The sequence below is a fragment of the Phalacrocorax aristotelis genome, chromosome 4 (assembly GCF_949628215.1).
Source record: "Phalacrocorax aristotelis chromosome 4, bGulAri2.1, whole genome shotgun sequence".
In the NCBI taxonomy this organism is placed as follows: Eukaryota; Metazoa; Chordata; class Aves; order Suliformes; family Phalacrocoracidae; genus Phalacrocorax; species Phalacrocorax aristotelis.
In genome coordinates this window covers 54,049,294-54,067,532 of record NC_134279.1, presented here as the reverse complement: position 1 = coordinate 54,067,532, position 18,239 = coordinate 54,049,294, and the positions used below count along the sequence as shown (strand labels likewise).

The window sequence follows — 18,239 nt, the reverse complement described above, 5'->3', positions numbered from 1 at the left end:
CCCAGGGAGGTAGTTGAGTCTCCATCCCTGGAGGTATTTAAAAGAAGGGTAGACGTGGTGCTTGAGGATATGGTTTAGTGGTAGACTCGGCAGTGATAGCTTAGCGGTTGGACTCGATGATCTTAAGGGTCTTTTCAAACCTTAACTATTCTATGATTCTATGATTCTATGCCACTGCACCCTGTAACTCCAGGTTCTGCATCCCGAGCTCCTTTCTTCACACTAGTAGTGGCCATGTGTAATCAAGGTATCAGTACAATTATGGCTTGTTTTCAAGTCTACAAAGGTACCTGCACATTTCTTTAGCCCACAAAGAATCAGGCATAATGAAGCACAGACATTCCTGACAATGGACATAAGTAACGCAGGGAAGTGAAGCAGGAGACCTTTCTGTTACTGAGGGAAAAATAGAACAATTTTTTCTTTCATTTAATAACTTGTTTTCTGTTAATAAACACCTTAAAAGTATCATTTTAACTCTGTTGCCCTAATAAAACTTTAGAGGTAAAAAGATGTCCCAACTCAGTAGGGAGACTATTTTGACAGCATCCTTTATAAAAGAACCTAACTCTGTAAAAGGAGATTAATTTAATCAGCCATGTCTAGCAGTGGTTCAGGATCACTTAAGAGGTGACATTGTCCTGTAGTTCAAGCTCTTGTAGCTCGGTGAGAGGCAGGGTTTACCCCTCACTGTGCTACATCTTGAAAACAAGTTACAGATTAGCTTTATTTCATGTGTGATAAAAAGTCCTTAGGGCTTACTATGTTTTTGTTCAATGTCTCCCACAACACAGATTTGGCTCATTTGTGGGTTCTTTAAGCTGCCATAGCACAAAATGCAATAAGAATAAAAGCAGTCCTGTAGAGCCCTAACTGTAGGAACAACGCTTTTATTCCCCTTCAGACACCTCAGCGTTTCTAGCAAAAAAAAGAGAGGGGAATGAAAATAACAGACACCCGTCTACCTTCTAAAAGCACAAAAGAGGTTGGGACTAGAAACAAAGCTCTGGAGCTGCATCCAAGTGCTGCTAAAGACGCAGAATCATGGATCATCCAAATTTCTGTGCTCAGCCCTGGACCTGACAGCTCACCATAGGCTTGCAAGGGCAAGGACCATTTCTTTTCAACGTGACTATTTCAGAAGACCTGGAAGGAGCACTCTTCGCAAAGCAGTCAGAAGGGAGGGGAGTATAACATCAGCAACTGCTTCCCTGGCACAGGGGACCATAGGCAGCACAGCTGTTCTTTTTGGAAATGTCAGAGAGGAAAAAAAAAATGTCAAGGGAATTGTCATCGGCAGATGGCACAATAGGCGATTCTAGAATAATGTTTCACACAGTCAATCTTTTCTTGAAAACGTTGTTCAGGAAGCCCAGGTCTAACTAACTTTACAAATAACAAACATCGCTTGAAAAACAGACATGTAAATTATAAAATCACTTAGGATCTAGTTTCCCTGTTTCTCTCTCATGAAGGAGAGCACAAGCGTGTCTCAGTGCAGACACTGCAGCTCAGATAGCCCTGTATCAGCCCTCTTCTGCCTGGCCACAGCCACATCCAGGGAACGTTAGTAGGAGGATTTCAGGCCATATCCATAGCTCCACCTCTGTCTCCCTGTCTGCCCCCTTTGCAAGCTGCTTGCTGCAGGGAAGGTCCATGCAGGGCCAGTTTCATCACCAGTACCCATAAACGAAGAGCAAAATGCTATCCCGGGCTCTGCAGGACATCACATGCCTTCAGGGCTAAAACATGATCTCAAGGTTGTTTGTAAATTCTGCTGGTGTACGCCCATGGAGCCACGGCAGCTCTCAGGTGGACACAGGTCTGCCTCCTGTTCTCCTTGGTTCCCAGGGCCTCCCCAGGTGGGAAGATGGGGACAGAGGGACGGAGGAGTGTCATACAGTGCCGGACCTATCCCACTCTTGAGCACTGCCAGGAGATGGGGAAAAAATTGCACAGAAGCTTTGGGAATAAAGAAGACCCGAATGGTAAGCCCTGAATTTGCCTGCAGTCAACACAAAATACCCAAACATGAACCCTCTGCTTCCTTGTGCCCTGGGCAATGAGGTGAAAAGGAGATGCCAAAATGATTCCTACTTCATCCCCATCACTGCGGTCAATGAGAGGTGTGGTGAGAGGGGAACAGGATCCACCCCCAGCCTACAGCTGCGCGCTTCAGCTTCTTCAGCAGCTTCTGAGGTAGCAAGTCTATTCATCCTCTAAAACCCTTGAGGCCTTCTGTGGCAATGTGGATGACCCTCACAAGGACTAGACTCAAGACTGGAGACAAACAGGGACCTTTCCGCACTCTTGCCCTTTAGCCACAGATCTGACCATTCAGTGGTGGGTTGCTATTTTATTGTCAGTCCTGCTACTCTCCTGAAAACTTCCTGCTTCAAAGGGACTTTCTGGTCAGCGTTAAAGTCATGGAGTTTGTGCCTGCCAATGCTGGGAGATAAATTTCAACAAAAAACCAGGAGAAAAGTTGTCACAGTTTTGTAAGATCTGTTGTCTTGGAGCTACCATTGTCACAAGGGACAGGAAAAGTGGAGTCTGAGGTTTTACAAAGTTCCTACACAGGGGTGGGGTTTTTTTTTGGGGGGGAGGTTGTTACAGAGATTGCAGAAGTTGGAGTCTATGACATTTTATTTGTACTGTTTCAACTCATTCACCCACACACCCTCAAGGGATGTTGTGTTATTTTTTAAATTGCTGTTTCTGCTAAAAACAATGTGGTTTGAATCAGAGTGGTTTTCCCCCAAAATATTTGTTTGGATCTCTACTCCTCTATCTTTCTGCTATATAATGTAAAAAATAGATGTTTGCCCATGTATGCAAAACCTCACGTTCATCCTAATACATTCTAATGACTATCAAGAGAGTAATTTGCTGAAGTCAGTGCAATAATATCTGTATAGAACTAATCTAAGTGAGGAAAAATCAAGCATGTCGATATTACTTTTTCACTTCTTCCATCTTCCATAGCTTCCTCTGTCTGAGTACTGAAATAGCAGATAGAGTAACTAGAGAAGAGGTCCTTGAACCAAACAAATCAGCTAGGTAAGAGGAATGGAACAATATAGGGGGAGACCTTATGACCCCTATTTTCATACTTTATTTTTCATTTTTTGTAGTGGATTTTGTTGGATAGTTTCCAACTCTTCCAAGGATTTCAGTCCAGGTGGTAATTTAACTAGGCAGAGGATTAGTAGATAAAACTCTGATTAAATGTCAGTTCTACAATTGAGCTATTTCACAGCTTGGCTTAACCTATGTTTAGTCTAACAGATAAATGTTTAGAGTTCACCAGGACTGCCGAATTGAAGTTAATATAAAGAGAGTCTCACCAAACCTGGTCAATCCATAAAGCTTTCTTTGTATTTAGCCTTCAACTCCCCACATTTTGCTGAAGTTAAGCTCCCCAGCTTAAATTCACAATTTACTCATACGTTAATCCATACATTTAAAATAGGAAGCATAACCGTGTCAGAGTTTTGCAGTGCTGCAGTAGTGCAAGGAGATGGAAGACACATGGCTTAGCATGCTCAGCATCATTGGAGTTAACCAGAGGGGGTCCCGACAGATCAAAGTCAGCCAGTTTCTGTCTTCCCCTTTCCTTCTTACTGTCCTTGAACAAGACAAGACACTCAAGGGAATAGCCCTTTCATTGACTATTTCACTATTCACAGACCAGTCAGGTGCTTGGATACAAGAGAAGGGAGCAGACAGGGCCTCACCACCGCTACAAAGGAGGAGGACAGGGCTCATGCAGCCCTGGCAGAAGTGCTTCTCCATGCACTGATTGAACTTACCATATTCAAGTGGCCCTGAAATTATGAAGAGGTGATCTCTATTCACCTACCACAGTTAAATCCAGGACCAGCATAGTCAGTCCTTATTTGATCTTGACTCTGTGCATTTACTGCAGTGGTTACAATGGAGCCTGTGTCCAAGAGCACCCTATATTTTTAAACTTGTTCAGTTCTCCTCCACCAGACAGGAGAAACATGCTGCCGTCGTGCTTTGCAATGTTCAAGGCTGTGCTTCCCTGCTAATCTTGATACCTTGGTACTGCTGTACTGAGTGGGGCAGACGTGTGGGAGAGGCAAGAGCTGAGGTATAAAGAAAACACGAACTGAGAGGCAGCAAGGGAAAGACAAAGATTTAGGGTAGCCAGGAGCAGCCAGATGGAAAATGGCTAAAGAAACCAAAACACAGCCTGGCACTGGTGATGAAAGAGACTGAACAAGCATTACAAATCATGTCAAGGGAACAAACAGAAAGATTCCTATTTAAAGAGTTTCAAACTCTCATCTTCTCTCAAAACATATATATGGCAGAAGCAGCCGATTCACACTTGGCAGGTAGTGTCAAGAGAGTTTATGTAACAATGCAAGAAGATAAGCACCTATTTAAAAGCAAACTGTTATTTTTACCCGCATGCAAGCAAATCAAGCTCCCCCATCACAGAGAAAAAACCTTCATACTGTCAGCTGTGAGTTCTCTTGGTGCTGTAAAGCACCACAGGGCACAAAATCACTATGGTATTTTTTGCGTTGGTTGTCAACCTCTATTTGCTGGGGATTTGAAAAACAGAGGAGACATGAAGCACAGGAAGACCTGAACAACAATTAGCAGACCATAACAAAAGGCAAGGAGACTATCACGAATCTGTGAAATGCAATTTCTTTCAAAGAAAGAGACTGCTAACCTCTCTGCAATACTGAGTTAGCAAAAATATAAGGGATGTAGCTCAGCATCTGCTGAAGAAAAGGAAGGGAAGGGAAGGGAAGGGAAGGGAAGGGAAGGGAAGGGAAGGGAAGGGAAGGGAAGGGAAGGGAAGGGAAGGGAAGGGAAGGGAAGGGAAGGGAGATAGTGTTGTGAGGTAGGCAGAACAGGAGCAAATGCATTTTGGAAATATCTGGAATGGATTACAGACCATCAGCTCTAGAGAGAGTTACTTGGTCTCGGCCTCCCTTTATAGGTTTCTTTTCTTCACTTGGGTCATGTTACTATTATTCAAGCCTGGATTACAAAAAAGGCAGATCTGCAGGAGTTTGCATATATTTGCTTTGTCAGCTTAACATATTAAGTGCAAGTTTATACATACACTATATATCTTATTAAATGCTCTGTCCTGTTTTGGTCTATTCTCTTCTGATTTATTTTGAACTCAAAGACCATAACTGTAAGTGCCTTCAAACCCACAGATGCTTAGACCACTGGGGAAAGAGCAGAAAAAAAGTGAAATGCAGCAACCATTACTGTCCAACTTCATTACACTCATGCCTTGGAAGGATAAAACAAGAACATACTGGAATTTAATCTCCTCTGAGGAAAGAAACTGGAAGCAGCATGTTTGCTAGAAATGATGCACACTCAGTCCACTAAAAATCATCATGATATGGAAAATTTAAATGCAAGATAAAAATGTACACTGAGAAAATTTACAGACATAGCATCAAGGAAAGTACATTCGTATGGCCATACCCTTGACCCATGACAGCACAAAGCAGGTGGAAAGCAGATGTGGAGAACACAGCACCTTCCCAACAGCGGAGGCTGTGCGGGACGCGCATGACTCTGCCAGTCCAATGTCAGGGCCCAGGTCGCAGCAGCAGGGCACAGGGATGGCATGGATTGCAGTAGCCACCACTGGGCACCCGTGGCAGGATCTTCTCAGTATTTCTAGACTGATTTGCTAATATTACTAGTATCAATATTTCCATCACACTCCGGACTGGGGCAAAGTAGCAGCAATGGGCACTTTCAACTGTGCTTATCCCCACAAGAGATCCCAGTGAAAACTGAAACCACAGCAGTGCCAAGAGCAAAAAAGAAACACCAGTGTATACACACTGCATTTGGGAAAGAACTGTATTCATCCTTTCTCCAGAAGTGCCATCTTCCTGTTGTAATTACAAACCAGGTAGTGATGCTCGAAGGAGAGATGTGCCAAATGTGTAAACCAGAACCAGTGGCGAGGCTCCTTTCGGGGCTGACAAGGGCAAGTCACAACCACCTCCTGGGATTCCCACTCCCACTGCAAAACCTGTTTGGCGAAGGGCTGTGTTGCAACATGTGCTCTTCATATAGAGTGCTTATTTCTGACTGTAATTTAGGCCCTTGGCAGGAGATGCTCATACATATCAAGCTTAACAGCCTTGCTCATCCATATCAACCTACACATCCTCCTATAGTAGCAGCAGCACAGCATACTCTCTGCTTCCAGTGGTCTCCTGTGGATCACAGGGCAGCTTTGGTTAATCGTGCCCATCTCCCCTCCACAAAAGGCTGCTCCATGTGGGATGTTTTCTGGCCTTTCATACTGTTGAGTTATAAAATCCACAAGTGAAGTGACCTCTGTGGATGCTCCTGTGAAACCATTCCACTATTCATTTTACATGGGAAGGAAGGTTAAAAACAGTGGGACATCACCAGTGCTAACTGAATGTTAAAAATAACATATAACAGTAATGCTTATCACATATGGGAGGAGAAAACAAAATACTTGAATTATGCTTTCAGAAACAGTACTGTCTGTTCTTAATAAAACACAAAATGTAATGAGGCCATCATTCTACTAATCTTACCAGTTGAGTAAGTTCTGCAGAGGAGAGAGGAAAATACAATCGTTAGAGCATGTCAGATTCTCCTCATCCTCTATTTAAAAGGTTACTATATTATTGAAATTTTACATTACAAATGTATTACACACTGTCTAGTGAATGATGGGACTCATGATGGGAGTGAAAGAGGAGTAAGCTTCCCAATATGTGTGCATGAAATGACTTGCTGACCTAAAACACTTGCTTCCTGCTAATGTGATTTCAAGAGATTCAAGGAGGGAAAAATAAATCCCAGAGTAATACACTGATGATCAAATTTTGTAGCTGAAATTTATACCACTAAAGACATTTTATTCATTTATTTTCCATTATTTAGGTGTATAATATGCAGTGAGTTAGTAGAATAGCAAATGAAAAATGAGCATGGCTCCAGCGACTGCAAATATCTTGTCTTAACCTGACTTAATGCCATGTGACACAGCAGTGTCATGGAGCAAGATAACTCCACAAGGACCAGAGGATTCAAGGGTGACTATTTTCTCCTCACCTAGGTATCCATTATACTCAGCTCAGTGTCTTGATAAAAAGATGAATAACAGAGCAGATAGAGTCAGTGCTGTGTGCGATCTTTAAAAATGTGGTTGTCTGGCTGCACTGGTGAGAAGAACAAGATTTTATCAATAGTGTTTGATGGTGCTGCCAACAGAAATACAACAGAAAGGAGACAGAAACTTCCTAGAAATATGGCTTGACTTGCCCACTGTTACAGTCAGCCTATTTTCCTTCATATCTGGAGGACATATTGTACAATATGTAGAAGTTTGGGATGCTTCACTGCTCATTTTTTGTGTAAAAGTTGTACAGCATCTGTTGCAATCTCCAGCTGTTTCACTAGGTTGCTCCTGAACTTGCTTCAATCTATATTCAGAATCTGTTGTCAATTAATAAATTATATGAATGGATAAAGCATGTTCTAGAGAGAGCCCAAGGATTCACTGGCTAAATTCAGTCTTCACCAGCTGCCGCTTTGCTGCAGCCTAGGGGTGAATTCAGCTTTCTAAGATGTTTAAAAAAAGTTCACATTCTTAATTCCAAAATAGAGCTCCCAGCCAGGAATTCTTTGGTGGCAGTGGGGTTTTAGTCATGACATATGACATGTCATTGACTAACAGATACCGCCACTGAGGTACCAGTTCAACACAGAGGGACCATCCTGGACCCTCCTTTTGAAAGGGGAAGTCCCAAGCAGTCACATCTATGCTGTCACAGAGGCTATGCTATTAGTCCAATATTGCCAGTGATGTCACTATAAAACCTCTGCTCCTGTGTCCTGTGCTGTTGGCATCCTCGTGCACCCAGTCGCTACATGGCTCAGGGGAGCAGTTTGGACATGCAGTCACATGCCAAGATGCATAAAATCAGTTCTAATTCCTGAACAATAGCTCTGCTCATGGAGAAGGTCACAAAATGCAGCTGGCTGCTCTGTAGTCCGGGGACCTTAAAGGCAGAGTCCCCCAAAAGGTCAAGTGTTAAAAAAACCAAGAAAGACCCTCAGACCTACTAGTCTGCTTCCCTACAGTGAAACAAGCTGTGTTGCAGCTGATCTCAGGACCAGTACTCAGAGCAGGATTTAAGCTATGACAGGCATAAGAGATCTGCAAGAGCAGTATTTATCCTCGTGTTGCAGGACAGCCCAGTTCTGCCAGATTTGTCAGAGAAATAGCTCAAGGAAAAAATCCTTGTCATGCTGCCAGTGCCAGTGCTAAACTAGGTTAATTGTCAGAGAGATGCAGAGGTCGGCCAAACTTGCAGCATATGGCCTGTGTGGCTTAATGTCAGACGAGAAATGAGAGTCTGTTGCTTGTGAGTAACCACCAACCTCCTGCAACTCCCTTCACCTCGCTCCTTCCTCCTACCTCACTGGCCCTCCAGTGCTACCCTGGTGCTTTCCTCTCTCTGGTCGACATCCCAGAACCAGCCTCTGAGTGGAATAAGGTTTGCCCCCTCCATGCCCCAATTACATGGGCAAGGCATGTAAGCACACTTCTTATGAGCAGCCTACACAAAAATCAGGCATAACTGAGATGTAACTCATTCATGAAAAGAAACCTTTCTGCCAACCATTGCATTGCCTTTCCAGCTTGGCAGGGTTTCACTTTTTTTGGCTGACTCAGGTTTTGCTTTTGGCAACAACATGTATTTGTTGAGATTGACACTAGCCAACCTCAGCCTTTTCCAAAGGTGTAAGAAGTCTCCAGCCATGGGAATACGTGCCAGCAGAGGAAAAGGTCTAATTCTCATCTCAAGTGTTTGTAGGTAGCTGTGAATGGAGTAAAGGCAAGTTTCATAAACGCACAGAGGGAAAAAAGCAGGATCTTTCTGAAAGTAAAACCGAAATGCCAACTTTCATTACACACAAAATTCTGAGGCAGAATCAACAAATACTTAAAGCTCTCAAAGGGTTTTTGGTTGCTGGAGCTGTCCCAGACAAATTTATTTCTGCACCTAGAATCACAGCACTGGGGAAAAAGATGATAACCAGTAACACTCATGCCACGAAAAAGCAGCACACTCTAGCCTGGGCAGGGAAAGGTACCATCTCTGGAAGAGCGTGGCAGAAGGTGGGGGAGAGACCCAGACCACACTGTCATGCTAAGAGGAAAACACTGCATAGTTGGCAGAGCGCAATTAGTCCTTGGTCAAAGAGTGACTGGACCCAGAATGGTTGTGATCAGCAGAAACAACTGCTTTCTGCTGCACCTCCTATGCTAGCAGCTATCAAACGCTCCTGAATACAACACTTAATGTGTTCAGAAAATTCATATTGGGCAATTCAACGCTATGAGTTCAGATTACAGCTCCTATACTTTCAAGAATAATACAGTGTATTTGCAGTTTACCTGCATGGGCTTCTGCCTGGGGGCATTCAGACCATATTCATACTAAAATTTCAAGCTTTACTGTGCAATTCTAAGGGCTGGGAATATGAGGATGACTGTAAGAAGATGACCTTTTGCTTTTTAAAATGAAATTCTCATATAAATTCCTTCCTCTGGCTGGCAGTTATGCTCCCAATCAGTATGGCTTGTGGCAGCACAAGGGACAGTTTGCAGCTTGCTCCCTAAGTCCTTGCTGCTGCCTCCTCCTTTGCACATCATTGGCACAATGGGGACGTGAGTTGGCAACAGCACCCTACCTTGCTCATTTGCAAGGAACCCACTGAGCACAGCAACCAAACTCAGCTCTGGCTGCATGTCCTCCCAACATGAAGTCTGAGAATCTCCCACACCTGCTGGGGAAGGTGGGCTCTGAGTCCCGAAGCCTCCTGCAAACTTGGAACCATGCACATGAGTCAGTCAGGAGCCAGGGTTGCTGGTGGAGTGAGGTCGGACACAAGGCAGGGAGGGGACAGGCTGGGGAAGTGGCAGTAACTGTTGCTGGAAATTTTGGGAGAGATCCCAGAAGCCTGAAGTAAAAACAACTCCTGGGAGGATCTTCTGCCCTTGCAGAGAGCTTGGGGAGAAACAGAAAGGGAGCCTGAGAGTGCTCAGTGCCTGCTGCTCCTCTGCGCCATTGTACCTGCTCATACCGGATTTAAGATGATATCCACATCAGAAGCTTTCCCAAAGAGGACACTGGAGACAGGGAGAGTCAGGAACCAACGAGACTGGTTTTCTTGCTTCCACACAAGCTGTCAGAGTTTGCCGTGTTTCCGTCCTGGCTCCTTTGTGAGGCTGTAGCATAGGAGTGAAGCTAATGGGCACCCATGCCTTCCTGCTTTAAGTCACCTTAGTTCTGCTTTCCCTGAGAGGCATCCAATTCTGGTACACTGGAAAAGACCCTCTGCATTTTATCCAAGTATATTTTGTCCTGGCTATTTAATGCAGATATTATAAACATTTCATGTATATTTTCATTCAAGAATCTTTCCAATTCAAGCCTTGCTTTCCAACACGTTCAGCTTTAATTAAGCTCACAGCTTTACTCTGACACAGATTTCCATACGTGCAGCTTTGCACTGAGTAAGGCTTTTGCAGTGGACTAACACACAAGCCCAAAAGGTACTCCAGGCTTATCAGTTTTGTCAGGAATAATGTGTGCCCTGCATTCCCGAGCGTCTGTGCAGCTAACTTCACAAGGACAGACTTGAAGCCAGACACAAGTTTCTCCACCGAGTTGAACAGAAAGTTGGCTGCACGGTTAAGCCCAGTGCTGGTAGGGGGCCAGGAGGGTACACCTAAGATCTTGATCTAAATTGTGCTTACCATAAAAAAAGACATGCCCAAGGACACTGGGAGACAGCTGATGCTTGCATCTTTTCTTTTTAAATTGAATGAATAGAGAAACAAAATTTTACTGGCTATTCCAGCCCAAAGTGCTGTTTTGAAATTTAAGAGAGTAGTTATCATATAAAAGTTATGTGTGGAAAACTTGATCCAGTTAATTTGGTGAGATCCCCTTGACTGTTTCACGTAAAACCCAGGCAAGGTAAGAAAAAAAAGTAGTAATTTTTCACATGCAGGAGTAGGTTGTGCATGTCACTCTAACAAACAATAGATTTTTTTTAAAAAGGCTTGATTCAAATTAGTAGGGTGGATCTAGCTGGCGGATTACCAGCAGTGACTAAGGCCAGGAGCTGTTTAATCCATGGAGGGAAGCAGGGCCAGCAAGCACGGCTGCCACGGACTCCCCAGTGCTCGACCTGTGCTGAGCTCACACGATGCCTGGCACCCTCCAGGCACTCGCTTGGTCAGCACTGCCACGTGCCAAGGGGGGATTAGGTTGGAAACCATCCCACTTTTTCCATGTGACTGAAGTCCTCAGAGGGACAAGGTGAGGTTATTTACCACCTAGTCCTGCATTCTCCTTCCCCTCATAATTTTATTTCTAAGCAGCCCATTGATGTAAAAGTGCAGAAAATCCTTCTACTGAGAAATACCCTGCTGCACAGGTCCTGTTCTGAAGTGAGAGGGATAGCGATAGAGGTCAGTGTCCCTGGGGTGAGTGGTGCCACCCACTCTTCACCCCTGGAAGAGCCTCCTGCAGTGGCCACAGGCTGATCAATCCACACACCTTGATTTTAAACCAGGGGAATAACATGCCTTGACTCAAAAAGGATGCTTGGGCAAGTATTTCTTTTCTGAATATATTTTAGGTAAGAAAGTAAGAGAGCACATCCCTGTTGAAACAGCTTTACAGGGATATAAAGGAGAAGGTATGGACCCTGGACTGGGGTCTCCTCACGACCCATGTGTACCCTTACGATGCCAAGAGCCATTGGGCTGGTGTAGCTATACCCCACTCCCTTCCAGAAGTTCCTCAAGGGAGACCTCACAGATTTCTCTTATCCTTCTGCCAGGTGTTTCTGTGGCCTTCCCCTGAGGACGCAGCACCCTGGCTTACCACGGGCTGCTTTCCATCAGTTGGCTAAGGGCAAGGATGAGAACATCTGTGCTGAGATCTTTGCTGGGGGCAAGGGAGGGACAACAGGCAATGTCCAGGGAAGTGGTTTTAGTGCAGGCAACAGTATCAGGAGATACGTATTTGCTTGCTGAGAATACTATAATTATCAGACTGCTAATAGAAAACTAAAAATAGCAGCGCCCAACGTCTGTCCCATATTCCCCACTGCAACACACCCACACACCTCTCCTTCCTACTCGCGTGGCACCCACCTGAAGTGCAAAGGTCTGACACAGCCTTTCCCCAACTTCATTTCTCCTCTTGGACTTTCCTAAAATCTCCTCTTTATTTCTTAGACGGACTCCAGAGCCTGCATCTCCAGATGGGCTTTGGGCTATACTGTAATCCCTATTCCCCAGCCACCTGTTCTGCGTGTATGAAAAAAATGCCCTCGAACTAAAGCAAACCCCTGCAACGCAACACAAATAACCTAACTTTGTTTGAATGGGATAGAAGGGAAGAGATGGCCTGTATGAGCAGGAGGGCAGTGTGAATCCCAATGCCTTTATTCTTCCTCTTGCGCCGGCACCGGTGATGGTAACTGCATCCCCCAGGGTCCTCCAGCTCTTCCCTTGCTGCTCACACCCCCGCTGGCCCCCTCCTCCTCCTTGGCTGGTATCTCTGGTGGCTGCCAGCCAACAAAACAATGAGTCCTGACTGAGGGCAGTATTTGTACAACCAAAGATAGTGTGATAATGGAGAAAAAAAGTTTTCCTCTTGATACAGTCTAGTTTCAAGCCATAGGGCAAACCATCAGATATGCTACACATGGTGGTGGCTTTTCAGTTGCCTGTGGGAAGGATTTATGAAGCTGCCTCTGTGGGCTTTGGGGCACAGAAGGGTTGGGGCAGTAAACCTGCGCCCCCAGGTGCCAGGCTGTCCTGAACACCAGTGCCCAAGCTGTCCCACTAACAAAACTTTGCATTAAAATCATCCTGCATGCAAGTGCCTGAGCTACCGAAGTAGCAGCCTGTAGGTCATAACATTCGTATAAACTGGTAAAACAGGAGTGAAAACAGTATCCCTCTTTCTCTTTCAACTGCTGCTATTAGAGATGACCTTGAATCCATCCCACAGATTAGTACGTCAGTGTCTTGTGAGGCACCCAGCAGCAGCCAGAGGCACCGAATACATGTGGAGGAGGAGGAGAAATTCCTGAAATGAGCTCAAACTGCCCAGCACCATTTTGGATTATGTCAGCCCCAGCAAATCCTGCTTTCCATTGCCCTGGCCAGAGACAGAGTAGTATGTGAGGTCCTGAGCACCAGCTCCTGGTGCCAGGTAGCATCCAGGGCTGGGCACTGGGGAGGGGACGTGCACCTCCCATTGCTGACAACTGAGGATGCACGTCCAAGCCCCAGCCCACACCCACTCCATTAAGAGCCACTGCTGACATCCAGCAAGACTAACATCTCTGTGGGTTAGAAGGCTAAATAAATAAGAGATGAATAGCTACTGTACATTGTCGCCCTTTACCCTGGGAGAATCAGTGAACCTGAATTCCCCAAGAAAAGCAAGTAGGCCGCGTCTGCGTCTGTGCTCTGATTAATCTCATCAGTTTGTTTTCCTGGAAACTAGATGTCCCAGATGCCATTGTTTCCATTATAAGCGTTCATCTGCTCTGTTTTGAGCTTGATTGCTCCTGTAGCCTGCTTGGCTTAACTATTTTTTGTTTGGTTGTTGTTTTTTTTTTTAATTAACATTCTTAAACAAAATGCCAGTATATTAAAATGAGGGCATAGTTGCAACCCTCAACACTGGATTTGTTACATGTTTCAAAACACCTAGGGCATACAGAAATCCTGAGCAGTTGTACGTAGCGTGACTAAATTATTTATAGTTGCCATGCATATCACACAAGAATTTCAAAAGGGGACTTTGTGTTTGTGCAAAACATTGCTATTTTTGTCTGACAGTAGAGACAAAAATCATTTGGAAATTAGTCTCATTGGTACTAATCACGACTGTTACTAAAACATTCCCACTGTAGGCACAATACAGTCATTTTTCATTTTTGAGCAGAATTAGTGATTTCATTCATTATCTCGAGGAAGATCTTGGGAGTTTACAATTTGTTAAAACACAAACAAAACACAATTAAAACATTCTGGAACAAATATCTATTTCTATTCACAGAAGCCTTATGAACTAGTACAATAATATTCAAGCACAAATTAAACTAGTATCATTTATACGTGATACCATAGAATATTTGTTTTATGGGTTGGAAAGATCAGCTATGGGGTTATTTGGGGTGTTTTTTTAAAGACATGAAGATATATGTATGGATTGCTACATTTAAATTTGTGTTACGGAGAAAATAACATTCTGCTGTGGGCAAAAACATAAATACGGGAAATTTCTTTCCTGTCTCAAGTGAATTATTTCTCATGAAAGGCTTCTCAGCGTTTCGCTACAGGCATGCAGCTTTACACACAGAATATTATGCATGTACACACTGAGAGCACTCTACCGGGGGTGTCTATCCTGATGCCCTCCTCCATGCCCAGCTCCCCTGCAAACCTATTTATGGGAAGTAAAGAAAAGACACAGATTCAGAAGTGGGGAAAAAAAAACCCAAACCAATGCACAAACCCAACAACAACCAAAAATGTCAGCACAGAAAAGCAAGTTGATAAGGAAAAAGGCAGCTTCGCTCAGTATATCTCAGCTGCTTCCAAAGCAGAAAGCAATGGGGACGTATTGCTATTATTAGCCCTCCGGATGGGAAGCAGCCAGTTCACAGCATGGTTTGAAGCTATTGGCAAGATGTTGCGGGATTTTCTTCACACGTATGCACACCTACAGACACACAGGCAGACAGACAGACCCCCCCAAAAAGCTCATTGTGACCCACTTCCCGCCGCTCGGGTGAGACAGACAGACAGAGAGCACGACGCTGACGCGACTGTGCGTACTCACAGCTCGGAGTACAAGAAGTGCAGGTTGCCCACATTGTCTATGTAGTTTGCAGGACTTAGCCAAGGTAGGACCAGTAACAGGAGAGCCTTCATTTTCAGTGCCGGGCTGGCACTGCTGATAGGTTTCCTCCTTCCCACCGTCTCTCTGTGCTGGTGGGACACACAACGTGAAGCTTTTGTGCCAGCCAAGCCCCTTCTAAGCGAGCCTTTCCATTTCAATGCAATGGTAGCACATTATGAATCGAGCTTAAATCCCTTAAACGAAGCTACACTGCAAAAATCATTGACCTGTAAGAGGATTACTCGATCTGACTCTCAGATGGGTAGATGTGAGGGTTTAGGGACAGCACAGCGTGGTTGGCGAGACAGTGACTTATGCTGCAGAGGAAAGCGATGCTCGGAGAAGAGACCTGCCTCCTGCAGGATTCAGAGTGGTTCTTCAGAGGCAGCTGGTACATTTACATCACTGCCCACAAGCAGATGGGTTACGAGCTAAACTGCATCACGGAAGGGTGTAGCTGTCTGACAAGGGGGGAAAAAAATGCCCCCTGTGGAGTTTTAAAGCAGGCGATACCAGAAGACCACACCTTTTTAAAGTAAAACACTGCAAAAGATCACAGCCAACTGCTGGCTGTTTGCATCTCAGTCTGAATTCCCCAAATCCAGTCAGATGTTTTTGTGCAAACATAGATCATGTAATAATCCAAGGACATACCTCTTCTTGTTTGGTTGGGTTGTTTTTGTTCTTTTTTTTAAGGATACAAGAGCAAACATTTTAAAGAGGGATGCTTTTCACACACTACCCCGTGGTTACTGGTGTTTTAAAAAAAAATAAAGTTCTCTCATCAATTACAAAGCATAAAACAGCAAACTCACCTTGTCCCATCAGTGACCTCATCTCTGATCAGGGCAAGCTTTCATTTTCTCTCTGAGAACCAGGATTGGTCCAAGCCTGAATCATGCAAGAAATGCGAGGACTGCTGACTGCCCTAGTCACTCTAGCAGAGTCTACTTTAATTTATTCACTGAGAACACAGATCACGTTCAGTCGAGATTTCAGATGGGCTCTGAGCCGTTCTTGCTGCAGGCACCACATTGTTTATGATGATGTTTTTTTTTATTAGCAAAGTCACACACTTTTTCTCCCATCTATTGATTCACCGGAGTTAAAGAGAACAGCATCAGCTCAGTCGGCTCTGTGCCTGGGCATGCCAGAGCTGGTGCCTGAAGAGCACAATGCCCTTCTCCTCTCCTGCCCTGCCATGAGTTAGAGGTGGGATGGCAAGGGAGGTTTCTGCATTTCTGAGAATTGAGAGAGGCAAGGCATAAGATTGGCAATAATTAATAATGCTGTGCTTAAAAAAATCTAAAGGTTGTGCACAGTCTCTGCAAGCACAGGTTGCAGAAGTCCCCCTTATGGGTCACTCAGAAAGTTCCCTCCTAATTCTTCTCTTGGGTGGGAATACCAGTGAGGCTGCACTACTCACCCCTTGGGAAGCTCAGACCCCCAGCAGCAAAAGTTCCCTATGATTTCCTGCTCCCCTGCCTCTGCTCTTTGGCCTTAAGGTAACTGAGCCATCCCAACCACCCTAAGGAAGGAAAATCCATGTCATGAGGGGCAAAGAAGAAGCCGCCCAGCCTGTGTAGCACTGCCTTGTACTGCACTATCTTAGAGGCTTTAGGGTTTGATGGGAAGGCAGACCACTGCTCTGTCTCTCCAGTCCCCTGCTCCCTGGGTTTGCAAAGCAGGACTTGGTGGAGGGACCCTGGCACAGGGGACGAGGGACAGAAAGAGGCTGTGGGAACATGTTACCAAGCCAATTCCTCCTACTTCTGGTTGGGCTTAGGCCAAGTGAGCTAGAGGCACAGGATCTTGAAGATCCTGAGGGGAAAATCCAGGCCACAGACATTCAGTAATTAGCACTGGAGTAAAACTTGCCATGCTTTCACAGGATCAAATCATGGTTTACAACACTGCAATTCTGCAAGGCATGTATGTGAAGGGTTTCTTTACTACTACCTTAAAGAGGAGAAACAAAGACACTGGACTGACTTGAACATGTCCATGTAGGAGAGACGACACTAGAAATCAGGAATTGTGCTAGTTTGTGGCTTCTGTGTAAAAAACCAAAATTCCAATTTTCTTCTTTATTGTGTGAGGGTTTTTTTCCTGCTAGTTTTATGGCTACAGCTCCATCATCACAAAAAAAAAAAGAAAAAAAAAAGAAGCCGAAAAGAAGGATCAGAGAGCCGTGATCAAGTGCACAGAGTCTGTTTGGAGGCCTGTCAATAGCGGTGTTCCCCAGGGGTCTGTGCTGGGTCCAGTCTTGTTCAACATATTCATCAATGACATGGACGAAGGGGCAGAGTGTAACCTCAGCAAGTTTCCTGATGATACAAAACTGTGAGGAGAGGCTGATACACCAGAAGACTGTGCTGCCATCCAATAAGACCTGGACAGGCTGGAGAGCTGGGCCAAGGGGAATCTCATGAAATTCAACAAGAGCAAGGGCAAGGTCCTGCACCTGGGGAGGAACAACCCCATGCACCTGTACAGGCTGGGGGCTGAACTGCTGGAAAGCAGCTCCACTGAGAAGGACCTGGGAGTGCTGGTGGACAACAAGCTGACCCTGAGCCAGCAATGTGCCCTTGTGGCCAAGAAGTCCAAGGGTATCCTGGGGTGCATTAAAAGGAGTGTGGCCAGCAGGTCAAGGGAGGTTATCCTCCCCCTCTACTCCACCCTAGTCAGGCTACATCTGGAGTACTGTGTCCAGTTTTGGGCTCCCCAGTTCAAGAAGGATGTGGAACTGCTTGAGCAAGTCCAGTGGAGAGCTACGAAGACGATCAGGGGACTGGAGCATCTCCCTTATGAGGAAAGGCTGAGAGACTTGGGTGTGTTCAGCCTGGAGAAGAGGAGACTGATGGGGGATCTTATCAATGCTTATAAATACCTAAAGGGAGGGTGTCGGGATGATGGGACTAGGCTCTTTTCAGTAATGCCCAACGACAGGCCAAGGGGCAATGGGCACAAGCTGGAACACAGGCAGTTCCACCTCAATATGAGAAAAATCTTCTCTCCTGTGAGGGCGACAGAGCAGTGGCACAGGCTGCCCAGGGAAGTTGTGGAGTCTTCTTCCCTGGAGACATTCAAAATCCTCCTGGATGCGTTCCTGTGCCCCCTGCTCTAGGTGTGCCTGCTCAAGCAATTGGGGTGAATAAGGTGATCTCCAGAGGTCCCTTCCAACCCCTATCATTCTGTGATTTTGTGATCTAAAATACATTAAAT

The 18,239-nt window shown here is 45.1% G+C and overlaps 1 protein-coding gene across 2 annotated transcripts in view; it reads right to left on the bottom strand.

Annotated features, from left to right (window-relative positions):
* The window catches only part of LNX1 (ligand of numb-protein X 1), an 87,281-nt gene that overhangs the window by 51,371 nt on the left and 17,671 nt on the right, over nt 1-18,239 (bottom strand). Inside the window, exon 1 of one of the 2 annotated variants that reach the window (XM_075091466.1) lies at nt 14,955-15,046. The exons of the other annotated variant lie outside the window; for it this stretch is intronic. Within the exon in view, the coding sequence (XP_074947567.1) occupies nt 14,955-15,046 (92 nt within the window). Of the gene's footprint in view, nt 1-14,954; nt 15,047-18,239 lie in introns of those variants that run through there. 2 annotated transcript variants of the gene reach the window in all.